The following is a 22,870-nucleotide window of genomic DNA, read 5'->3' as shown; positions in this document are numbered from 1 at the left end:
GTCGACCCGTAATAATCGAACCACCATAATGTCATATGGTTCAATGGAGATCTGCGTACAGTGTGGAAATGGAAGTTTTCTATTGTCTGCACTGTAGTACAATCTCGTAGTTGGTATATTTAAGTAGCGGGGGGTATGGGGGGCATAGATCATTTAAATGGTTTGTTTGGGTGGGTTTTACTTTTTTTTATTTTCCGTTCGACACTGTGGCAGTTCGATTATTAGGGGTCGACTATTACATGTTTGGATATTTGACCATTCGATCATGTAATATAGACCCAGTGTTGGGACCCCTCTTTTTCAGTATTTACATTATTGTTCTCTAGGCAAGAAGCCAGCACCTCTGGTGTCTAGAGTTTGCAGATGATTGCAAGATGGGAGTTATAAAGCCTCTTCTGATACAAAAGCCATTCAGAAATAACTTGTTTCTCATAAATTGTGGGTGTACTGAAAATGTGATAATTTACAGTAATGTTAAAACATAATATCACTGCATTTGGTACAATCTACAGTCTACAGACACAAAAAGAAAGCATAGATAGGGAGCTTGGAACTTATTGCTCATAGCTCCCTATTTCTTATCATTATGTGACAAAAGTAGTCAGGAAATCCTTCTATTTAGCACAAATAATCATCAATGGAATACTATCCAGATGTAAGGAGACCATTATTCACTTCTATTCAGTATTGATTGGGAACAGTTATTGAGTACAGTGTCCCCTTCGGGATGTACCATACTTGAAATACCAAACAACTAGAAAGGCCACAGATGTTCCTAATCAAGAAGATCACAAGCCTAAAGACAATTAGCTGCAAGAAGAGTCTAAAACTATTGCCCTTTTATTCAGTATCTTAACACACATTTGATGTAAGATGTATGCCTAGCCTATTGTGCCATGAAGACCCAGTTGTGCTTGATCTTCTGTATCTCCATAAGTCTAATATCGGATACAAGGACCTAAATCTTCACCAACACATAAACAAAATATAGTTGAGAGACAGGTCTATCACACAGGTCAAACAGTTCAATGTGCTAGCAATTCTAAAAATGGAAACTGGATGATTGGATGGGTCCCAGCAAATTTACAATGAGACTAACAGGTCTAACACTCCTTGAGAAAGGAGGTACAGCCTTAGGATGAGTACTAGTAAGATGTATATGGTTCTAAGATTAAACAACCTTGAAACATCAATGAATCTACATTGCTAGAATAACACTGCATAGTAAAATTAACAAAACTGTGTAATACCTAAGGCAAATAAGAAATTGTAGGGTGAATAAGGTTGCAGAAACCATGGAATGAACAGCAATAATTGTAGGAGGCTGGAAGTCAAGTAAAATTCTTTAGAAGGAATGTGAAGACGGTTGAATAGTTTGATGTACAGGATGCAGGAACCAAAAGAAAAAAAAGTGCTTTTTGGTATATGTTGATCAAACTATACCTCTCAAAAGTACCAGTATAGCAAGGGGAGTACATTGGAAAGAGTCTCTTTGCTTCAAATAAAATGTATTTACAGTAAAGAAATGCAGTTTGGAGTTTACATCAAATCCAGTATATTCTCACTCAGTTTAAATTCTGCGTATTTACAGTTCAAAGTACTGTCTCAGATTAATACATCAGTTTGCGACAGTCCAATGCGTTGTTATGCCATATAAGGACAAGGAACCTTGCATCTCTCAGCAGACCAACATGCAGGTCTCTGGGACTCCTTGAGTAGCCACAGTTGTGACAAATGAAAATATTGTATTTGCAGTAAGCCAGGGCATGAAGCTAAAACATGTGATATGAAGTATAAAAAAATGTGGAAAAACTGGTAATGCATGGGTGATTTATGAAGAATATGTAGAATTTATAGAACAAGAACATACACAGAATTGTGTACATGATATAGATATTAATAGATAAAAGGACCAAGAAAGACAGATTACTATAAAAAAAGCAGTAAAGACATAATAGGGATGAAAAAATGAAAAAGAGGAAGGGGAAGAAAGGGTGCTTGATACGAGTGAAGAGGAATATGTAAACTAGCAGGTAGTATGCGGAAAGAAAAATTCTAAAGGAAAATGGATGAAAGAGAGGAAAATGAAGTTTAAAAGTGTATTTGTGAAAGAAAATAAAGTAATGGCTAGACAAAGAAGGGGATAATAATATTTTTTTTAAGAGATGGCTGAAAATTTTACCATTAAATGCTAATAACATAAAGAATATAAAAGAAGATTAGGCATTTCAGAATGGTGTGTTTCACTTGATATACATATAATTATATTAGAAGATATGAGAATTTTGACAGAAGAAGAAGAAGGAGAAATGTTACAAACTGAAGTGTTATGTGGTGGAAATATTATATGTAATATGGGAAAGAATGCATACTCAGGAATAGGTGTGTTATGTAAGGAGAATATTAAAATCTTAGATTTTACAATAGTAGAATTGGGAAGAATAACAGTGATAGAGTTAAGGTAGAAAACAAATGTGTATACAAGTATTGTAATACATGCATGTGTTACAAAGAAGGAGAGAGATAATGTTTAAAAAAATTCTAAAGTATGTAGGGGTTAATATGGATATAATATTAGTATGGGATTTCAATTGTAATTTAAGAATAAGAAAGAAAAAATAGTGATGTCAGGATTGTATATGAAATATTGAAACGTGGAAAGTTATATATATTGGATAACAATCATTGGACTTATAGAAGAAATTAGATAAAAAAGAGAAACTGATTATTTTTTTAGTGTCTGATAGTACAAAAATTATACAAAAAGGGACAAAACATTTTTTTCAGATCATGTAGCCAAATGGATTGAATTACAGGAGAAAGAAGGATACATAAGACTAGGTAAAGGTGTTAAGAGGCTTAATGAAAACAATTTAGATAAAGAAGATAGGAAAGAGATCAATAAATTATGGAATGATCATATAGACATGAGAATGCTGTATGAACATTGGACAAGTTGGTAGGGAAGTTTTAATGAAAAGTATAAAAAGTGTTTTCTGGACTGTCAAGCTGAGAAGAGAAAGATAGAAAAATTAAAAGATGCAGTTGAGTCAGGACATTTTTAGAGGAATATTAAGAAACAAGACAGTTTTTTTATGAAAAAGATAATGAAATATATGATATCAATCAGAAAAAGATTGGGAAACTGTTATACTTTTTACAATGAAGAAAAGAAGAGGTGGCACCATATTTAAATAAATTATTAAAAGAAAATAAAATAATAATAAGGAAATTAAAAAATAATGAAAGAGATAGAATGACTACACAAAACAGAATACTTGAGGTGATCAAAAAGTATATGGAGCATACTTTTGTAAAGAAAGAGATAAAAGTGAGACAAAAATGGCCAGTTAAAAACTAAGTAAAGAAGATAATGACAGCTTAGAGTGAGATATAAATGTGGAAGAGTTAAATAGAATATTAAAAGAACTTAATTTGGGAAAAGCCCCAGGAATGGATAGTATTAAGTATCATATGTATAACAATATGGAATATTGGCAAAAAGTATATTTTGTGGAGGTATTAAATGAATTGGTAAAGATAGGGGTGGCAGATAAAGAAATGTCTACTTGGATTATGAAATGTATATGGAAAAAAGGAGAAGAAGATGATATAAAAATTGGAGATCAGTAGTGTTAAATAACACAGATTATGAAATATTTATGAGAATAATAACTAAAAGATTAACAAACTAAGATAAATTGCTTGAATATACAATTTTGGTAGAAAGGGGAAAGGAAGTCAGGATTTATTATGGATAATAAAAGAAGTTATAGATGACATTATAACTAAAAATGTGTAAACAAAAGTCATGGTAGGAGATTTAAATAAAGCATTTGATAGAATATAATATGCATGTCTACAGTATATATTTGGGGCTTATATATAAAAAGATAATAAAATAATTAGTGAAGAAATCAAAATATGGTGTAGAATAATAAGGCAATATTTTTTTGCCAATAAGGCAAAACAATGTACCCAACACACTAGTCATAGGTGACTCTGTAGTCAGGCACCCTGATGTTCCACTCACCAGGCTAAACAAGGAGAAGGTTACTGTTAGTTGCCTGTCTGGGGCCATGATCAGCCACACAACTCACACACTCAGGTCACTCCAAAACAAGTACAAATATGACTCTGTCATTGTCCATGTTGGTGTGAACGACCTGAGATGTACCTCCCTGGACTACATGAAAAGAGACATGGAAGAGCTCTCCAATCTTGTAGCCCAGGCAGGTATGACCATAGTCCTGATTCTGCCATCACCCAGAATGATACCATAGTACAAGGACAAAATGATTGACTTCAACAATTGGCTAAGCTTCTGGTGAAATTCTAAGGGGATCCAGTATCTGTCTGCTTGGGATGACACGGTCGACAGACCACGATGCTTTGCCACAGATGGCCTGCACCTGTCACCCCTGGAATTCTGGATATTGGCTAAGGCTCTTGCTGCCCCTATAGTGCCTTTTTTAAGCAAAGTTCAAATAACAAATTCACCACCATAACAGGAACAGGCAAGCAAAAACTGAGGGTAATGCTGCTCAATGCTAGAAGCCTAAATCTCAAAATGCAGTCATTCGAGGCACTCCTTAAAATGGAGAACATCGATATCTGTGCAGTGACTGAGACCTGGTTCTGGAGAGCACCCCTGCACTACCAGGCTATAACTCATACCACACTTTTTGGCCATGTAACCTGGACCGAAACACCAAAGGCAGAGGTGTGTCCATATTCATTAAGGATATCCACACCTCCAGGCTAGTTGCTCAGCATAATGCATCCAAGGTTATCCAAGTTCAACTAACTCTGGGCAAAACTGCAATCCAAATTGTAGCTTGCTACAGATCCCCCACCGTGCCCCAGGATTCCTACTCCTCTTTTCTTGATGTACTGGAAAATATTAGGGTTCAAACAAACACTCTAATAATGGGTGATTTCAACTACCCCACCATTAACTGGGAAAACTACTCATGTACCAACTCCTTAGCTCAACACTTTCTGGAATTCATAAATTCCAATGCCCTGGATCAACTTATCCACGCCCCCACCAGGGGCAACAGTATCCTAGACCTAGTCATTACCAACATGAGTGACTGGTGTTCCACACCTGAAGTCAACTCCTCGTTGGTCCAATCTGACCATAAGCTAATCACCCTTGATATCCACATCCTGCCCCCACTCACCATTAAGGAAACCACGGTAAAAAATTTCTCCAAAGCCAACTTCATGCTTCTTAAGACAGAAGTGGTGAACTTCATGACACCCATGCAGATGGACAATACAGTTACAACTGCTGAACCCTACACAAATGCACTCTATAAGCACTTATACGAGTGCATGGATCGTGGTATCCCAAACAGAACCAAGGCGCTATCCTCCAAAAAAATCTGGTGGTCCCCTGCCATAAACAAACTGTACAATAGAAGGAAGAAACTGTTGCAAAAGAGAGTAAAATCCCATGAGTGGATGAGCTCCCTGGTCAGCCTCAGTAGGAAGCTGAGATCCCTTATAAGATCCTCCAAAGCTAGCTACAAAAACAAAATCACCACTAATTCTAAGGACAACCACAAAGCATTCTATAGCTATGTCAAGAATCTCGATGGCAACACCCAGATCTGCTCTGAGTTACAGCACAAAGGCATGAAAATTACATAATCAACTGATATTGCCAACATCCTGGCAGATAGGTTCAGTGCTAACTTTACCCCCCCCTCACCCCCTAAAGGGTCCATATCTATACAGGAAGAATGCAGAGTCCCTGTAATCACAACTACGCAGGTGAAAGCTGCACTCTCTAAAGCCAAAAACACAGCATCCATGGGACTGGACAACATCCCAGGCTGCGTTTTACATGAACTTCAGAACAAACTGGCTCCCCGCTTTAGCACCATGTTCAATAATATCCTTGCGTCAGGCTTTGTACCCATTGAATGGTGCAAAGCAACAGTTATCCCACTCCACAAAGGGGGAGCCACCACTGATCCTGGGAACTATCGTTCTATTAGCCTGACGAGTCTGGTCTACAAGGCCATGGAATGTATCATCATTAAACTCATAAACAAAGACATTGGTAAACTCCAAACTCTGGATCCCACCCAGTTTGGGTTTGTGAAAGGCAGATCATGCCTCCTGAACCTGATTGACTTCTTTGAGGCAGTCACCAAAGCCGTAGATGAGGGTAAGGTGGTTCACACAGCCTATCTTGACCTCGCCAAGGCTTTCGACACCATCCCCCATTCTGGAATTATAGCTAAACTCACTAAACTAGGTATAAATCCCTACATCACAAGATGGGTTGCCAACTGGCTCACTGACAGAACCCACACTGTAAAAGTTGCAGACTCCAAATCTGACCTCAAAGCAGTGGAGTACCACAGGGTTCTGTCCTGAGACCTCTCCTGTTTGGTATCTACTTTTCTAAAGTACAGGCTAACACAGAAGGCCTCTGGCTAATGAAGTTCGCAGATGACTGCAAACTAGGAGCCATAGTCAAATCCCCAAATGATGTGGACATCCTACAGAAGGGCCTCGCTGAGACAGATTCCTGGTGTCAGAGCCATGGCCTCAAGCTCAATGCCAAAAAGTGCAGTGTCATCCCCTTTGGTAAAATCTCTGTACCCATGAACTACCACATAGGCAGCAATCTACTTAACACCAAATGTGTGATAAGAGACCTAGGGACCCAGGTGGACAGTAGTCTCTCCTTTGATAGTCACATCACCACAGTAGTCAGTAAGTCCTTCTACATGGCACACCTCATCATAAAAGGGTTCTCATCCAGGAAAAAAGAGGTCATTGTTCCCCTCTACTCGACACTCATTAGACCTATTAATGAGTACAATGCCACTTTTGGAATGCACCTCACAAGACATCTGCAGCAGCTGGAAAGGCCACAGAATTACCTCACAAAGAGGATTACTGGCCTCAAACAAATGCCCTACACTGACCACCTCAAATATCTCCAGCTTTACTCCGTAGCATATGACCTACTCTGAGGTGATCTCTGCCTAACATATAAAGCTATGTCAAACCCAGAGCTGTTGGACATGCTACACCTAAAGAAATCCCAATCCCTCTGAGCTACACGCTCTAGGGACCTAAACATTGTCACCACAATAAACAGGACATGCTGGAGGGACAGATTCCTGTCCCAGAGACTTCCCATACTCTGGAACAGGTTTCCCATCTATGTCAAGCAAAGTTCTTCATTGGCACTCTTCAAGAAAAATCTTGATGAGTGGATGGGAAATAGGAAATACACCCTGGGGATCACTTCTGTGTCTCTGCTCGACAGTGGCACAGGAAAATAACTTTCTTGGGTGGTGTAAGCCAGGGAACCTTGTTGGCTAGGCTTACGTAGGCCCTTGGACCGATAGCCTAGTACCTACCTATGAACCTATGAATAAGGCAGGGATGTCCTTCAAGTAGAATTTTATTTACTTTAGTTATGAATGTTGTGGTTAATAAAAGGAACAGAATGTCAAATATGGCAGGTTATAAGATAATGGAGGAAATACAAATAATAATATACACATATGCAGATGATATAGTTTTAATTAGTAAAAATAAGGAATAGATGGACAAGGGAATTAACTAAATAGATACTTAAAGTTGCTTGGTTTATGTATAAATAAAGAAAAAAGTAAAGGTTTTGGATTTATGGAAATATAGAAGAGATAAAGTTTAACACTGAGATTATAGATTTATTATGAAAAGTATTTGGATCAAATGGGCATAACAAGAAACAGTGGGAGAAAATCTTTCAGGAATTAAGAGATATATGTTTTGGAAAACATGTAAATTGTGATATTAAAAAGTATATTTCTAAATTTTATTCATTTAGGCAAGCTAACCTATTTAACAAGTATTTACACGATTCTGAACTATGAAAAAGAGATTATGTCTATTGAATTTTTGTTTATATGGGGAGTAGGTTAAATCCACTTAGAAGAGGGATCTTGTATGTGAAGGAAGAAGAAGGTATAAGATTAATTAACCCAATTTTTCATGCAGTGTACATGAATATGTATAGAGCTTTATCTCTTAAAAAAGAGAATAGAAATTTAATAGAAAATATTCTGAATGTTAATTATAAAGTTTTATAGGAAAATATGGTGTTAAGGAAAAGATGGAAAAAATATGTGAATGAAGATATAAAAGAGTATCAAAATAAAATTATTTTATGGAAACTGAATATAAATATTAACAACAATAGGAAAGAATGGTATTTGAATATTATGAAAGAACACTATTATGCTTTTCCATGGAAGCATTTAGAAGCAGAGAAAATAAATGCTATCAAAATAAGATTTACATGGTGTAAGAAAATATATGAATGTAAAGATTTTTGTGGAGGTTGACAACAGGTAAATTGCCTGTTAAACATGCCTTATAAAAAAAAAACAAGAAAGAGTGTGTAGTCACTGAGGGGAGCTTGAAACAGCAGAACATGTGCTTTTGAAATTTTCTAGAGGAAAGAAGTTACGTGAAGAAGTATGTAATAAGATGTTGAAAGGTTTCAAAAAGGTTAAAAATTTACATTGGAATATGTTCAAATATGGGTATTATGGTAGCAAAAATTGAAAAGAGGTTGAAAAAATGATAAAAAATATTTTTTCATTCTATGGATATTATGGATTGACAGACTTAATGAAGTAAATGTTAATAGGAAGTGGCAATTATCAGATATTTTGTACAAGATACATTTTTTGCTGTGGATAAAAGGGTGAGGGGGGAGTGTTTAACATATGATATTCATCATCTTCTTCCAGCTGTTCCCATTATGATATTGTTCTATATTAAACAAAAGTGCAAATAATTGTAAACAATGCATATAATGTAAATAATGTATATAAGCTGTGATAGTGAATAAAGAACTTTTACTATTTTGAGCTTCTAGATGGTACTGGAGGGCTCCTACAGCAGCAAGGAAGAGGCCTAAGGGAAGCACTAGCAAGGAGAAGGAGAGAAAAATGTATGGAGAGTTTAGAGGTAGAAAGTGAGAATTTGAAGAAAATGTTGTTCAATATGGAGCTTCAGAATGTAAATATGAGGTTTGGTAACAAACCAATTTGTCCAGGGACATCTTCAGGTGGGGTTAGGCAGAAATAGTAATGGGAATTAAGAGGGTACAGAAATAGTAATGGGAATTAGGAGGGTACAGAAATAGTAATGGGAATTAGGAGGGTACAGAAATAGTAATGGGAATTAGGAGGGTACAGAAATAGTAATGGGAATTAGGAGGGTACAGAAATAGTAATGGGAATTAGGAGGGTACAGAAATAGTAATGGGAATTAGGAGGGTACAGAAATAGTAATGGGAATTAGGAGGGTACAGAAATAGTAATGGGAATTAAGAGGGTACAGAAATAGTAATGGGAATTAGGAGGGTACAGAAATAGTAATGGGAATTAAGAGGGTAGGGGAAGAAAGCTAGTTGGAGAATCATCATCTTCTTTCGGCTGTTCCCATTAGGGGTCACCACAGCGGATCACCTGTTTCCATTTCTTCCTGTCCTCTGCATCTTGCTCTGTCACACCAACCACCTGCATGTCCTCTCTCATCACATCCATAAGCCTTATCTTAGACCTTCCTCTTTTCCTGTTACCTGGCAGCTTCATCCTTAGTATCTTTTTCCCAATATATTCAGCATCCCTCCTCAGCACATGTCCAGACCAACGTAATCTTGCCTCTCTGGCTTTGTCTCCAAACCTTCCAACCTGGGCTGACCCTCTAATATACTTATTCCTAATCCTGTCCACCATCGTCACACCCAGTGCAAATCTTAACAACTTTAACTCTGCCACATCCAGATCAAACTCCTGCCTTTTTGTCAGTGCCACTGTCTCCAACCCATATAACATAGCTGGTCTCACTAACCTCATGTAGACCTTCCCTTTCACTCTTACAGGTACTCATCTGTCACCAATCACTCCTGACACTCTTCTCCACCCACTCCATCCTGCCTGTACTCTCTTCTTCACCTCTCTTCCACACTCACCGTTACTCTGAACTATTGACTCCAAGTTGGAGAATGAAAAGGTTAAATGGGAATGTAGAATGATTGGGAGGAAATGAGGTAAGCGTAGGGAGGAGACTGATTGGTTTTATGCAAGTGTAACTAGGTATGGAATCACATTTTGGTGTGAATTTTCTACAGAACAGGAAATCTCTCTACAGAATAGGAAATCTTATTTTGGTCATTATTATATCCTTTGGTCGGCAAAAGGACATTGCGGTTATGTAGGATGGCATGCAGTTGGGCTTGCTTTGTTTCAGATGGTGTTGGGATTTTTGTAATGTTTTGGTGGTACATTTGGCAAGTAATGACCTGGGAATAATTACAAAGCTACTGGTGGTAGTAGGATAAGTTCAGGATATGTTTGATTTACAGAGAGTATGGATATAACTTTGGCACTGGAGAAGTATGATCTGTTTAATTTGAACTGTTTAGGCTACTGGCTGCTTTGGGTATTTATATGATAGGGCTTTGGGAGGTTGATGACAAGTATCCAGTTTGGTTCACAGAGGATGGAGTACACCGAATGATGTTTGACTTCAACCCTTTTAATGTATGGTTAGGCTTGTTTTGGAAGGTTTTGTTGGAAGTTTTGGTGTGAAGGAGGGGGAACAGCCTGGTCACACTGGTGGGTGGAGAAGAAAGGCAGGCTTGTCCCTCTTCTGTTCCTCATCTGGTGTTGGATGTTCATTTCAATGAGTTGGGAAATGAAAGTGAGCAGTTAGACACTGCTTGATAAGTAAAAGAAAGCAAGCGGAGGTACGGATGCTGCTTACTTGGTCAGGGTGAGCGAGGTCACGCTGCCCTAGTTAACAGTAATATGGATGTTTATGCTGTGGTTAATAAATTAAAATATTGGTCAATAAAGTTATGTTTATGGAAGTTTAATAAAGGTTGTCAAACATCATTTGGTGTAATATGTTTATTGAAGGGGACTGGGACAAAATGATTCCTGTGTGGTGGATGTTATAAAAGAGTAGAGTTTAGCTGTCTCCATAGAGAAGGAAGTAAACAAGTCTGTTGAAGTGGAGCAGGTAACAGAACTGGTCTGTTAAAAATAATTGAACAAGATGATTCAGGTGACAGCTCTGCTGTTTCATGGCATGAGATGGCAGATACATTTTATTGGAAGCACTGAGGATGGTAATGTGGAAAAGGAACCAGGTGATGTGGGAGCAGTGAATGCACCAATTAAAATTCATGTACCAGTAACAGAAAGTAAAAGAGGAAAGCAGCACCAAACTAAGAAGAACTCTGGTTTTGTGACAGCAGATAATACAATAGTTAAAACTTACACAGCAGTGGCAGCAGGCAAAAAAGGAGCAGCAACAAACCATAAGTAAAACTGTTTTTAAAAAGAAGACCAACTGTGAGAATAAGGAAAAAATGACACTGTAATAAACAGATAGTATGTATGTGACAACTTAGTAACTGTTCTGGGTTTTAAACCCCAAGAAATGTGATATTTTATGCATATTGAGACAGACACTTTTTCTGTCTTAACATTTGAAACTATTTTTATTTCATCACCTTACTGCCTACGAGCAAAAATTTTATCTACATATCCACTACCCAAAAGGTCAAACAGCCTCCCATGACTTTTCACACAAGACTACACACTTAACCATCCTCCACACACCTGGTCTACTGCCCCCAACAATATATCAGCCATATAAAGCCACAAAATGCAATCCCAAAGACAAAGACTATATAAAAACTAATAAACAAAATCCTAAAGCTTAGAGTATCCTGTCACTATAACCTTATAATACATGGGGACATTCATCCCAACCTTGGTCCACCTACACCCAATAACCTTCACTCTCCTAACACAACCCCCACAGTCAAGCTACCTTTATTTACTTCCAATTGCTCCCTCCTAGCATTTCACCTAAATATTAGAAGTATTAACAATAAGAGTCCCAACCTGCACGCCCTCCTAGTAACCCACTCCCCAGACATTATGTGTCTTACGGAAACCTGGCTTAAACCAACTACTACTGATAATGAGATATTACCACCAGACTATAATATACACTGACTAGACCGCAACACAAAGAAAGGAGGTGGGAAAGCAGTCCTGTACAAAAATACTCTGTTAATCGAGAAACCATGCAACCGCCCCAATTCAAAAATGCAGAACTCCTCATAACCAAACTACAGATTAACCATAACAAATGCCTGTACATCGTCTATACCTGCATTCTACCAGGTAATAATATAACTACCCTAGAGGATATCCTCTATTGGCTATCCACTACCTAGCCCCAAAAAAACATAGTTCTTGGTGACTTTAATACCAATTGGCACTCCTGCTCCTCCAAACTCCCCATCACACCTATAAACTTATCTGGGTTTAAGTAGACTGTAACCTCTCCCACTAGGATCAATAAACCAACCAATAGGAAAAGTATCCTAGACTGGATTTTAGTCAATAACCAACCCCAACTGTACACAGCTGGGACTCTCTCTGATGACCTTAGTGATCATCTACTAACCTATGTCATAAAACACAAGGCAGGCACCCCCACCGGATCAAATAAAGAACACTCAAAAACAGGAAGAACTTCAACTCTGCTATTTTCTTAAATGAATAAAAGGCAGTTGACTGGTCAAAACTAAAAAATCTATCATTAGAATAGGCCATAGCATATTTTAACACTAAATTCCTAAGTATCCTTGATTCCCATGCTCCAGCACATAATATAAAAACTAAATCAAACCCAGCAACCATGGCTCACAAAGGATACCAAGTCAAAAATCAAAACTAGAAACAGAGCCTGGGCCAGCTGATGATCAACTAAAGCCCCACTTGACTATTTAAAATACCTCCAACTCAGGAATGAAACAAAACAATCTATCCTACTAGATAAAAAAAGCTACTACCAAAACCTCCTAAATAAACATCAAAACAAGCATCAAAAGTTCTGGGCAGGCTTAAATCAGCTTCTTCATCCAGGTCAGTCTACCACCACAACACCTGCAAACCTCACTCATAATTCCCCAGAGACCATAGCTGGCGCCTATAATAACTTTTTCACTGAAACAATCCAATCCCTAGCAAATCAACTAACCCCCACAAATTTCAACCCCAGCTGCAATCCGCTCAGTAACCATCCCCAGTTTAGCTTCCAACCTGTTTCCACCACTTTTATCAAAACACTGGTAAAAAAACTAAAACCTACTACCCTCTCTGCTGACCTCCTCTCTGCAGAGTACCTACAAATAGCTTCACAGGCCATTGCATACCCCATATCTATACTGATCAACAGAGCCTTATCCGAAGGTGCTATCTCCTCCCTATGGAAAAATCCCACATCATCCCACTCCATAAAGGTGGACGTGCCACAGAATTATTCAACTATAGACCCATTGCCATTCTTTCCCCACTAGCCAAAATAATGGAGAAATGCATAAGTAAGCAACTAATGCAATACCTTATGCAGAATGACCTACTGTCCAACTCCAAGCATGGCTTCAGGCCACATCACAGCACCACCTCTGCCCTCCCTTCCTTTACTGATGCCATAAACCAAAACATGAATGACAATAGGATATCCTCTGCCCTTTTTCTTGACCTATCAAAAGCCTTTGATATGGTCAACCGTGAACTCCTCATTCTCTCTCTAAAGTCAATTTCTCTGAATAAGCACACAATCCTCTGGTTCCAGTCCTTCCTGAATGGCAGACAACAGGCAGTATTATGGCAGGGCAAATTTTTCAGCCAGCTACCTCTCACTCTTGGTGTCCCTCAATGCTCCATACTAGGACCACTACTCTTCTCTATTTTCATTAACAACCTTCACACTGCTATCCCTAAAGCTACCTGCATTCAATATGCAGATGATTCCACTCTCAACTGCTCAGCCACCTCCCCATCTGACCTACAAATCTTAACCCAAAACACATTTAATACTATTCAAAACTGGCTCTCCAGCCGTCGTCTACTGCTGAACCCCAATAAAACTAAACTTCTGCTCTTCACCCCCACTAGTAGATCCACCCCATTTTCATTCACTGTTACATCCAACAATGATACCACTATCTCCCCACATACCCATATGAAGCTTCTAGGGGTTATTATAGATAATAATCTTAAATTTGACCTACAGGTCAACAAAACCATATAGACCATCAATAAGAAGCTTGGATCTCTGTATAGAAACAACTCATTTTTAACCACACTGGCTAGAATTGCAATCACCCAGTCACACCTACTCTCTACTATTATTTATGCCTCTCCTGTACTCTCAAATCTTAATAAATCTGAACTGAATAAACTCTCCCATAGCTACAACCATATTGCAGATTCACCACTGACTCCACCTATAGAACCCATCACTGCCAGAACCTGAAACAACTAGACTGGCTAGAACTTCACAGTTTAATTCAACTAAATCAACTCTTAATAGCCCACAAAATTCTTTACCACCCTGAGGTTACCCCCTCACTCATAAATATTATAAAACCGTACAACAACTTTTGGTCACTACGATCTGCCAACAAACTATTGGTCCAAACCTACAAAGCTAATAATTCAGCTGGTGAATCCCTGTTTGCCAACTTTGTTGGCAAAGCATGGAATTCTCTGCCAAACTATATAACCCTTCAAACCTCCATAATTTAAAAAAAAAAAGCATCAAACAGTATTTCAAAGTGAACTGTCTTTGTCCGTGTACCAACCCTGATTAAGTTATAAAATTAAATCATATCTGAATAATATCTTAACTCAACTACGTACTGTACCAGTCTGATGAGTTTTGCTTTAATGTGTCTGGCCATGTAAATTGTGAGTCCCTTTTGAGAACATTACTAAAATATTGTATATAACTCTTTGTCTTATATTTTCTGTCTAACTAAATTGATGTGTAATCTTTGTAATATTGTTTATTGGAGCTTTTCTCCCCGGGCGTCTGCTGAAAATAGACATATATCCAGTTGGACTATCCCAGTAAACAAATGTAAAATAAATAAATAATAAATAAAAAAAATAGACTGATGATAACATTTATGGAACTGTGTAACAAAGAGAAGGACATTATCTGTGGAACAATTATTTGTTTTCTGGTAGTAATTTAAATGTTACTTTGCAATTTAGAACTGATAAACTAGAGGGACAATTACTGATCATTGATGAACAATGTTCAGTGTTAAAAAATTGCATGCAGGATCTTTGTGAAACTGCTGATAATATTTTGAAAGTTAGAGATGACAGAAACTTATGTAAGGTGGAGGTTGGAAGCTGTGATGAAATGGGGAAAAAATATCATACCAAAACACTTGCCAAGTGATATTTTTATGGCTGGTCATAGAGGACATTAAGATGTGCTGACCTGAATCATATTTCTTTTGTGGGGACTTTTCTCATTTAATTAATGATTGAAACAAAGTACAATGCAAGCATTGTGGGGGAGAAAGGACTAGGGTTGCCATCTATCTGTTTTTTTTTTTTTTTTTGGACTCTCTGGAAATCAAATTGATTCTCCATTAGTCTGGAAAACACTGTACTCCAGTATTCAAAAAAGGAAACTATCGGAGTTTGTTAAACTGGCTGATTTACTATGCTTTTTTACAGAAAAGCATAGTAAATTAGATAAAAGCAGACATCAGGAATGGAAAAAGAGGGCATTCCCACCCTCTGATATCACAGTAACGTCAGAAAATGGGTGGGGTGTCTGTGGGAGAAGGAGTGGGAATGGGCAGGGTTACATTGATGTGAGGGGTGTGACCTTACTTCGGTTTTAGCCATAATGAAAGGTGGCAACCTTAGAAAGGACAAACAGCAAGAAGGTGTGTACCTGATTGCAGACTGTGATAAAAAAAGGATGCAGTTTCGTGTGGATTGTCAAGAGCAAACAAATAATGAAAATGAATGGGAACAGGAAGAAAACATATATGAGGAAGGAGAACAAGAGGCTGGGGAGAGGGATTTAGGTGAAGAAGAAACTGCAGAAAAAGAAAAAAATATAAAAATATAGAGGGGAAAGGAGAAGAGAGACTGCATGCAGGAAGAAAAGTCAGGAGAAGGGATTGATACTAACATTTTTTTAAGTTCTAGTCAGTGAAAAATTTGATTCTGAGGATGAAGAATTATTTGCACATAAACTCAAAAATGTTCAACTGAGGAAAGGGTAAAAATAAGGAAATTAAAATTTTAAAAATATTTCCCTAAACTTTAAAAGAAGGAAAAGAAACAACTTTAGAGGACTTTCAGTAAATGCAAACAGTATTATTAACATTGCAAGAAGGAAGGGAATACTGGAATGGTATGCTAAATGTGATGTGGATGTTATTCTGTTAGAGGACGTAAGATTCCCAACGAGTGAAGAAAGTCTGCAAACAGAAAAATTGGGGGATGAAAATAAGTGAATTTTGTTCTAGAGTAGATGTGTTATGTAAAAAAAAAGGTGAAAATACTGGATGTAATGCTAGTAGGGGAGGGAAGGTTAATTCTTGTGCATGTGGAGAGAACATCTTCGTAGAATTATAGCATTATATGAATATATACCTAGCAGGGAAAAATAATTTGTTTCAACAAATATTAGGCTATATGGTGGTTAACATGAAAATTATAATTCAAAAATAATTTTTATAGGAAGGTAGGTATAGGAAGGTTCTCCCATTTGATTCTCAGCTGGAGTGCGGGGAGTGCCTTCTGTGTGGAGTCTGCATGTCTTCCCTGCAGTTGGGTGGACATTCGAAAGACATGTGTAAATGGGCGTGCCTTTGTTGAAGGTTGAACGTCAAGCTGGCACCTCGGCGTTCATGAAAATCTGCTGCCAATCATTAGTGGACCGGAGTTCTGCTGTGGCGACCCCTAACCAGGAAAAGCCAAAAGACAAACAAACATAAAAAATGACATGTTGATTCTAAAAATATCTAAATGAGGACTCACAAATTTTGTTGAAATTATTTTTTTTTTCATATGTGTGCAGTGAGTGATAAGTGTTGTCAACTAATGGATTCAGTTTCTCTACTAATTTTGTACTTTGTAACTGAGTTGCACGTGTCACTGCCATGGGGCCATGGATTTAACATAAGCAGTAAGTCTGCTATGGGAATAAGGCACCCCATGTAAATATGTGTTATTTGTGTGCTTTCTGATTACATAGTATGAGTAATCATAGTATGAGTAATGGTGACTATGAACTGAGTAGCTGAGTGGTTAACTACAGTCTTTTTTTCTTAGAGAGGCATTGTTTTCTAATGTCAAAGCTTGCAATGTAAGTAGGTTTACATTTTCCTTAATGGCAGACTTACTGTTTGTAATGCAATGTTACTAGTAGACAGTGCATATGGTTTTGTTGGGATCTTTTTATGTGCATAACATTTTATTGTATTCTATTTATTGCTGTTCTAGTGTTTTATTGTTTTTTCTTTGCATGTATTGAGTTTTACCATTTTCTGCTTATTCTATTCAATGTCTATGAATAACTGCCCATTTAATTACAACTGCATTAAAGGTGTAGTTTAAGAGAAATACTTACCTTGACATACCGGAGGTAAAGGATGCCATCCAATATGGTGACACTGACTTATCTTGGGCCCATGTAATGCATATCCAGAATTGCAAGAAAATTCAACCAAGCCATTGTTCATTTTGCTTTGCCCATGTTCTATGCTTGGTTTCTCACATCTGACTTCTGAAACTAAATAAAAAGATATTGAGCAGATATTGCTAAAGTGTATGAAGGTGAAACAAATAAATAAATGTTCATCTTGACATTGTTTTCATATCATATGTTATAAATCATTCTTCTCTAACCTAAATTTAAAGGCAGAACATTACCTGGCTTTGGGAAAGAAATGAATGTTTATTTTCTGATTTAACATTGTTTTATCAAATAAGTTTACTTTTCATGATACTTGTTGCTCTGAATATACAATTTTCTTTAATAGTCATTCTAAAAAAAAAACGTCACAACTCCTGGATGTGGGCTGTGTGACAGCTTGCTTTCATTACTGTATGACAGAAAATAGATGATGCAAACAACCTGATTTATTACATTTAGTTGATGTTGTCTCCATTCTATTTAAGGAAAACTGTTACTTTGGCAAATGCAGGAAGCCATCTGGGTTACCATTAAATTTTGAGCCTCTCAGATGCCTGACTGTGCTGGAATATCTACGTACAGCCTTAAGACATGTGATTTACTTTCTGTGACAGCTCTTCCACAGAAAAGAACTAGACTGACACTGTTATAGGAATGTGGACATTTGCTTCTCAACTGAGACATATACCATTTTAAATGATCATGATTACTGCATGTCCATTCATTTAAAATATTTATGCAAACTAAAATACAGAGGTATATTCACAATGTAGTTTAATGTCATATCATTCCATGACCACGATACACTTATGGTTAATTTACACCTACTCTGTACTTACCCTTCCACTTGCCCGTAGCACATATTAATATGGAAGTATATTTAATAATACCTTTATTATTAAGCATTATATAAGACTGAAATCTAGTAGCAGCAACCATATGAAAGCAAAAGTAGTCAAACCATCAGAGTACATTATTCATTAAAACATAATGCAGCATATCAGGAAATACATATGCTCTTAACTTTTTTCCTGCCATCAGCCAGCACATTCCAGCCTATGTCAAGAGAAACTTGGCCCTGAGTTATGAATCAATATTTGACTGTACAGAAAATAGGACTTGAGAGCAATGACACCATTTATAGCAATAAGCCAACTTTTGCATACTTAATATAAAATATAATAAGTAAGCTGTAATAATGAATTTCTGCCATTTACTCTTTGAGACCATTAAGCAAGATCTGTCATTTAGTGTCTTGTAAACTGCCACACTAATGGTATGATGAACTAAAACAGTAACCCAGAGAGGTATATAGTTTTCAATCCTGTTTGTACCAAATACCAATCATATCTCTTAATGCAATACTACCTAGGAAAATGTCAGCTACTGAACTTTAAAGTGTGCAGTCTAGTCAGTTATTCTCTCAGATACTACCTTCCCAGCAAGGTTCAGTTGACTTCTCAGTGCTGCTGTGTGTACAGTAGTTGTCCCAGATATTTCAGCTGTGTGTTTAATGAAAACCAATTGACATGAGCCTGGAGACTACTGCTGGATCTGCTTTATTGTTTTCTGGTTTTAACACCAAATGGGTATACTTAAGGTGATAAAATGTCATTTTGAGGTCCTTATTGTTAGGTCACAATACTATTTACCTACAACAGAATAACATAAAATCCACTGTAGAAATGGACCTAAAAAAAAAAAAAAATTAAGCATTTGAGCAAAACATTTTTCATACTGTCAACCAGGAGCAGCTCATAGATATAGAATAATGGGCAGCAGCCCTCCATAATGAAATTCTTTTTAAAATGGATTTTATTGTTTTATTTGTTTTCTTCTTTTCTTCTTCTTCTTCCTAAAAATGGTCAACTTTCCCCATTCTCAGGACTCAGAACTGTAAGCATGCATTGACCATCCACAGAATTCCTAGTATGGTAAAAAAATGAATTATGCAGCTGAGCTATTTCTTAAAGCAACATAGTATTATGTCATACTCCTTATAGAAAAGGAAGTATAATATAGTAATAAGCCCTCTTTGTCATAGTCACTTTATTATAGGTCCTTCTGCTGTTCCAGGGGGGTAGAAGTGACTCTTCAGTGAGTACTGTTTTGGATGCTAAATGAATCTGCAAGCAACTGTTTCCCATTGACTCAGCTTGTAGCAAGTGACTGCTGCCTGAAGCAGCTTGAATAAAAAGTGAATGTGTGCTGATTTGTTGATAGGAGTAAGTGTCTTTGTGAGGAACAACTGTGTAAGTAAACTTATCATAAGAGTAGATGCTCGAATGATTTTTATTATAATAGCACTAGTTACATGGGTTATATCCTGTGAAGGATATAATATCCATCCAGATTCCAAAGCTTTATCCTGCTAAAGACATAATAGCTGCTCACCATTCAAAGCTTCAAAGGCACCTTCCATGTACCCAAAGCATTTGTCAGCTCAAGCTGAGCTGAGCTGAAGAAAAACTGATTTGGGTACTAAACCCTTCAGAGCTTTCATGCCAACAGGTTGAACCCTGAAAAGCTCAATGCTAGGGGAAAAAAAAAAAAATATATATATATATATATATATATATATATATCATCATCATTCTCTTTCGGCTTTTCCCGTTAGGGGTCGCCACAGCGGATCATCTCTTTCCATTTCTTCCTATCCTCTGCATCTTGCTCTGTCACACCAACCGCCTGCATGTCCTCTCTCACCACGTCCATAAACCTTATCTTAGGCCTTCCTCTATTCCTCTTACCTGGCAGCTCCATCCTTAGCATCTTTTTCCCAATATACCCATCATCCCTCCTCAGCACATGTCCAAACCAACGCAATCTCGTCTCTCTTGCTTTGTCTCCAAACTGTCCAACATGAGCTGACCCTCTAATATACCGATTCCTAATCCTATCCATCCTAGTCACACCGATTGCAAATCTTAACATCTTTAACTCTGCCACATCCAGCTCTGACTCCTGCCTTTTTGTCAGTGCCACTGTCTCCAACCCATATAACATAGCTGGTCTCACTACACTCTTGTAGACCTTCCCTTTCACTCTTACGGATACCCGTCTGTCACAAATCACTCCTGACACTCTTCTCCACCCATTCCACCCTGCCTGTACTCTCTTCTTGCTCTTATATATATAGATAGATTCACTTCATAATCTCGAAATACTGAAATATCAAATTTCAGTATCTCAAGAAAACCCCGAACCCAAAACCACAAAATTCAAAACATGGAATAAACCGCACACACTACACCATACATACACCACAACACCCACATCACAACATAAAGAACCCAACCCTATACTACACCATACATACATTACTAACTATCCACTTACCTTAACCTGCACCCTAACCCTAAGGTCCGTAACTCTCGCACCACAGTAGAGAAAATAGTGAAGCCACGGAATGGCCCACCAAAATCTTGCCCTAGGTAAGATTTCGATGTTCTGGGGCTTTGCTATTTTCATCATTCGATGTTGTGGGTTCGATGTTTTAACTTTCGGCGTTTTACCTCTTTGGAATTTTGATACAAACCCAACATCTCATACCATATAAATGACATTTCAACATTATACATTGCAACTACAAAAAGAATACTATATACACACTTCTGAGACAAGATATACAAGTGCAAAATGATTATTGCTCTGTGCCATGTGAAGTAGCATTCTAACTGAATAAAATCATGATTAACTCTCCTCATTGGACAATAAGTGAGTGCAGTTATTTAAGATTAAAATAAACAACAAATGCTTTACTAGTAGTATGTTCTGGTATTGTAGAAAAGTTGCATACCAAAATTATAACTTATAAGTTAGATAAAGTGCTATAAATAACTTCTAATAACACATTTTCACTAAGTTGTTTCTTAAGATCTGTTCATATGGAAGGCCTGTGATGGAGGTGGAACCATTAAAATATGTGTGTGACATCAAAGAGAGAAGGAGAAATGCTGGTTTACAATTCAGCTGATTTTTTTTTTTGTATTTGCAGTGCTTGCTTGTTTAATCTTCTGTTTGGATTCTGTTTGTGGGTATGAAGTGCTTTGAAAATTGAAATGCTATTTGCATGGCTAACCATAGCTAAAATGTACCATGATTCTGTTTACAGAAATGTAACAAAATATAATGTATAGGATGATTATCTGTACATTTAACTGTATTTGTAAATGTCTCATATTATAAATGATAGTGTGTTTTTTGTTTGTTGGAGCTTTTCTCCCCGGGCCTCCACTGAAAATGGACATATATCCAGTTGCACTAGCCTGGTCAACAAATGTAAAATAAAATAAAAACTGGTGTAACCAGTCAGGAGGAGAAGGTAACCTCACACAACACAATTCCAGTATCACATAGTCCCACATCAGTGAACCAAACACATAAATACACAAAAACATACTCGGAGGCTCTAAATAAAAATCTACCTAAGCAACAGAGAACTCCAAAGCAGACATCCAAGCAAACGCTACCTCAAAACAAAACACACACAACACATAACCCACAAAGTCAGTGTGCCAAGCAGCCACAGCCCTTAAGGCTGAATAACACACCTGATACTCTTGTTATAGGTGACTCTATTGTCAGATACACTGACGTCCCGCTCACCAGGCTGAATAAAGAGAAGGTCACAGTGAGCTGCCTGTTGGGTGCTAGGATCCAACACATAACGCAAGCACTCAGGTCACTCCAAAGCAAATACAAATATGACTCAGTCATTGTACATGCTGGTGTGAATGACCTGAGACGTACCTCCCTGGACTACATGAAAAGAGACATAGAGGAGCTCTCTGATCATGTAGCCCAGGCTGGTATGACCCTGACCTTGAGCATCATCTTACTCTCACCTAGAATGATGCCACAGTACAAAGACAAAATGATCGATTTTAACAATTGGCTAAAATTTTTGTGTCATTCAAAGGGGATCCAGTGTCTGTAAGCCTGGGATGACATGCTCGACAAGCCACGTTGCTTCGCTAGGGACGGCTTGCACCTGTCACCACTGGGCTTTCGGATATTGGCAAAGGCTCTTGCCACCCCCATAGTGCCTTTTTTAGGCAAGGCTCAAAAGTCAAACCCACCCCCATAGACAGCACAAGGAACAAGAAACTAAGGGTAATGCTGCTAAACACCAGAAGTCTTAACCTCAAGATGCACGCACTCGAAGCTCTCCTTAGTATGGAGAACATCGATATCTTTGCAGTGACAGAAACCTGGTTCAAGGCTCCAGAGAGCACCCCAGCACTACCAGGCTATACCTCATATCATGCTTTTCGGCCCCAAAACCCGGACCGAA

General features: G+C 37.7%; 1 protein-coding gene across 1 annotated transcript in view; it reads right to left on the bottom strand.

Annotated features, from left to right (window-relative positions):
* LOC122814271 (coagulation factor XIII B chain-like) overlaps positions 1–22,870 on the bottom strand; it is a 573,198-nt gene that overhangs the window by 241,960 nt on the left and 308,368 nt on the right. Inside the window, exon 5 of the mRNA XM_044086864.1 lies at positions 17,509–17,670. Within this exon, the coding sequence (XP_043942799.1) occupies positions 17,509–17,670 (162 nt within the window). The remainder of the gene's footprint in view (positions 1–17,508; positions 17,671–22,870) is intronic.

This window comes from Protopterus annectens, chromosome 10.part0 (assembly GCF_019279795.1).
Source record: "Protopterus annectens isolate FY-2018-M chromosome 10.part0, PAN1.0, whole genome shotgun sequence".
Classification (NCBI taxonomy): domain Eukaryota; kingdom Metazoa; phylum Chordata; order Ceratodontiformes; family Protopteridae; genus Protopterus; species Protopterus annectens.
The sequence above is the reverse complement of the archived record's forward strand: the minus strand, read 5'-3'. Positions and strand labels throughout refer to the sequence as shown.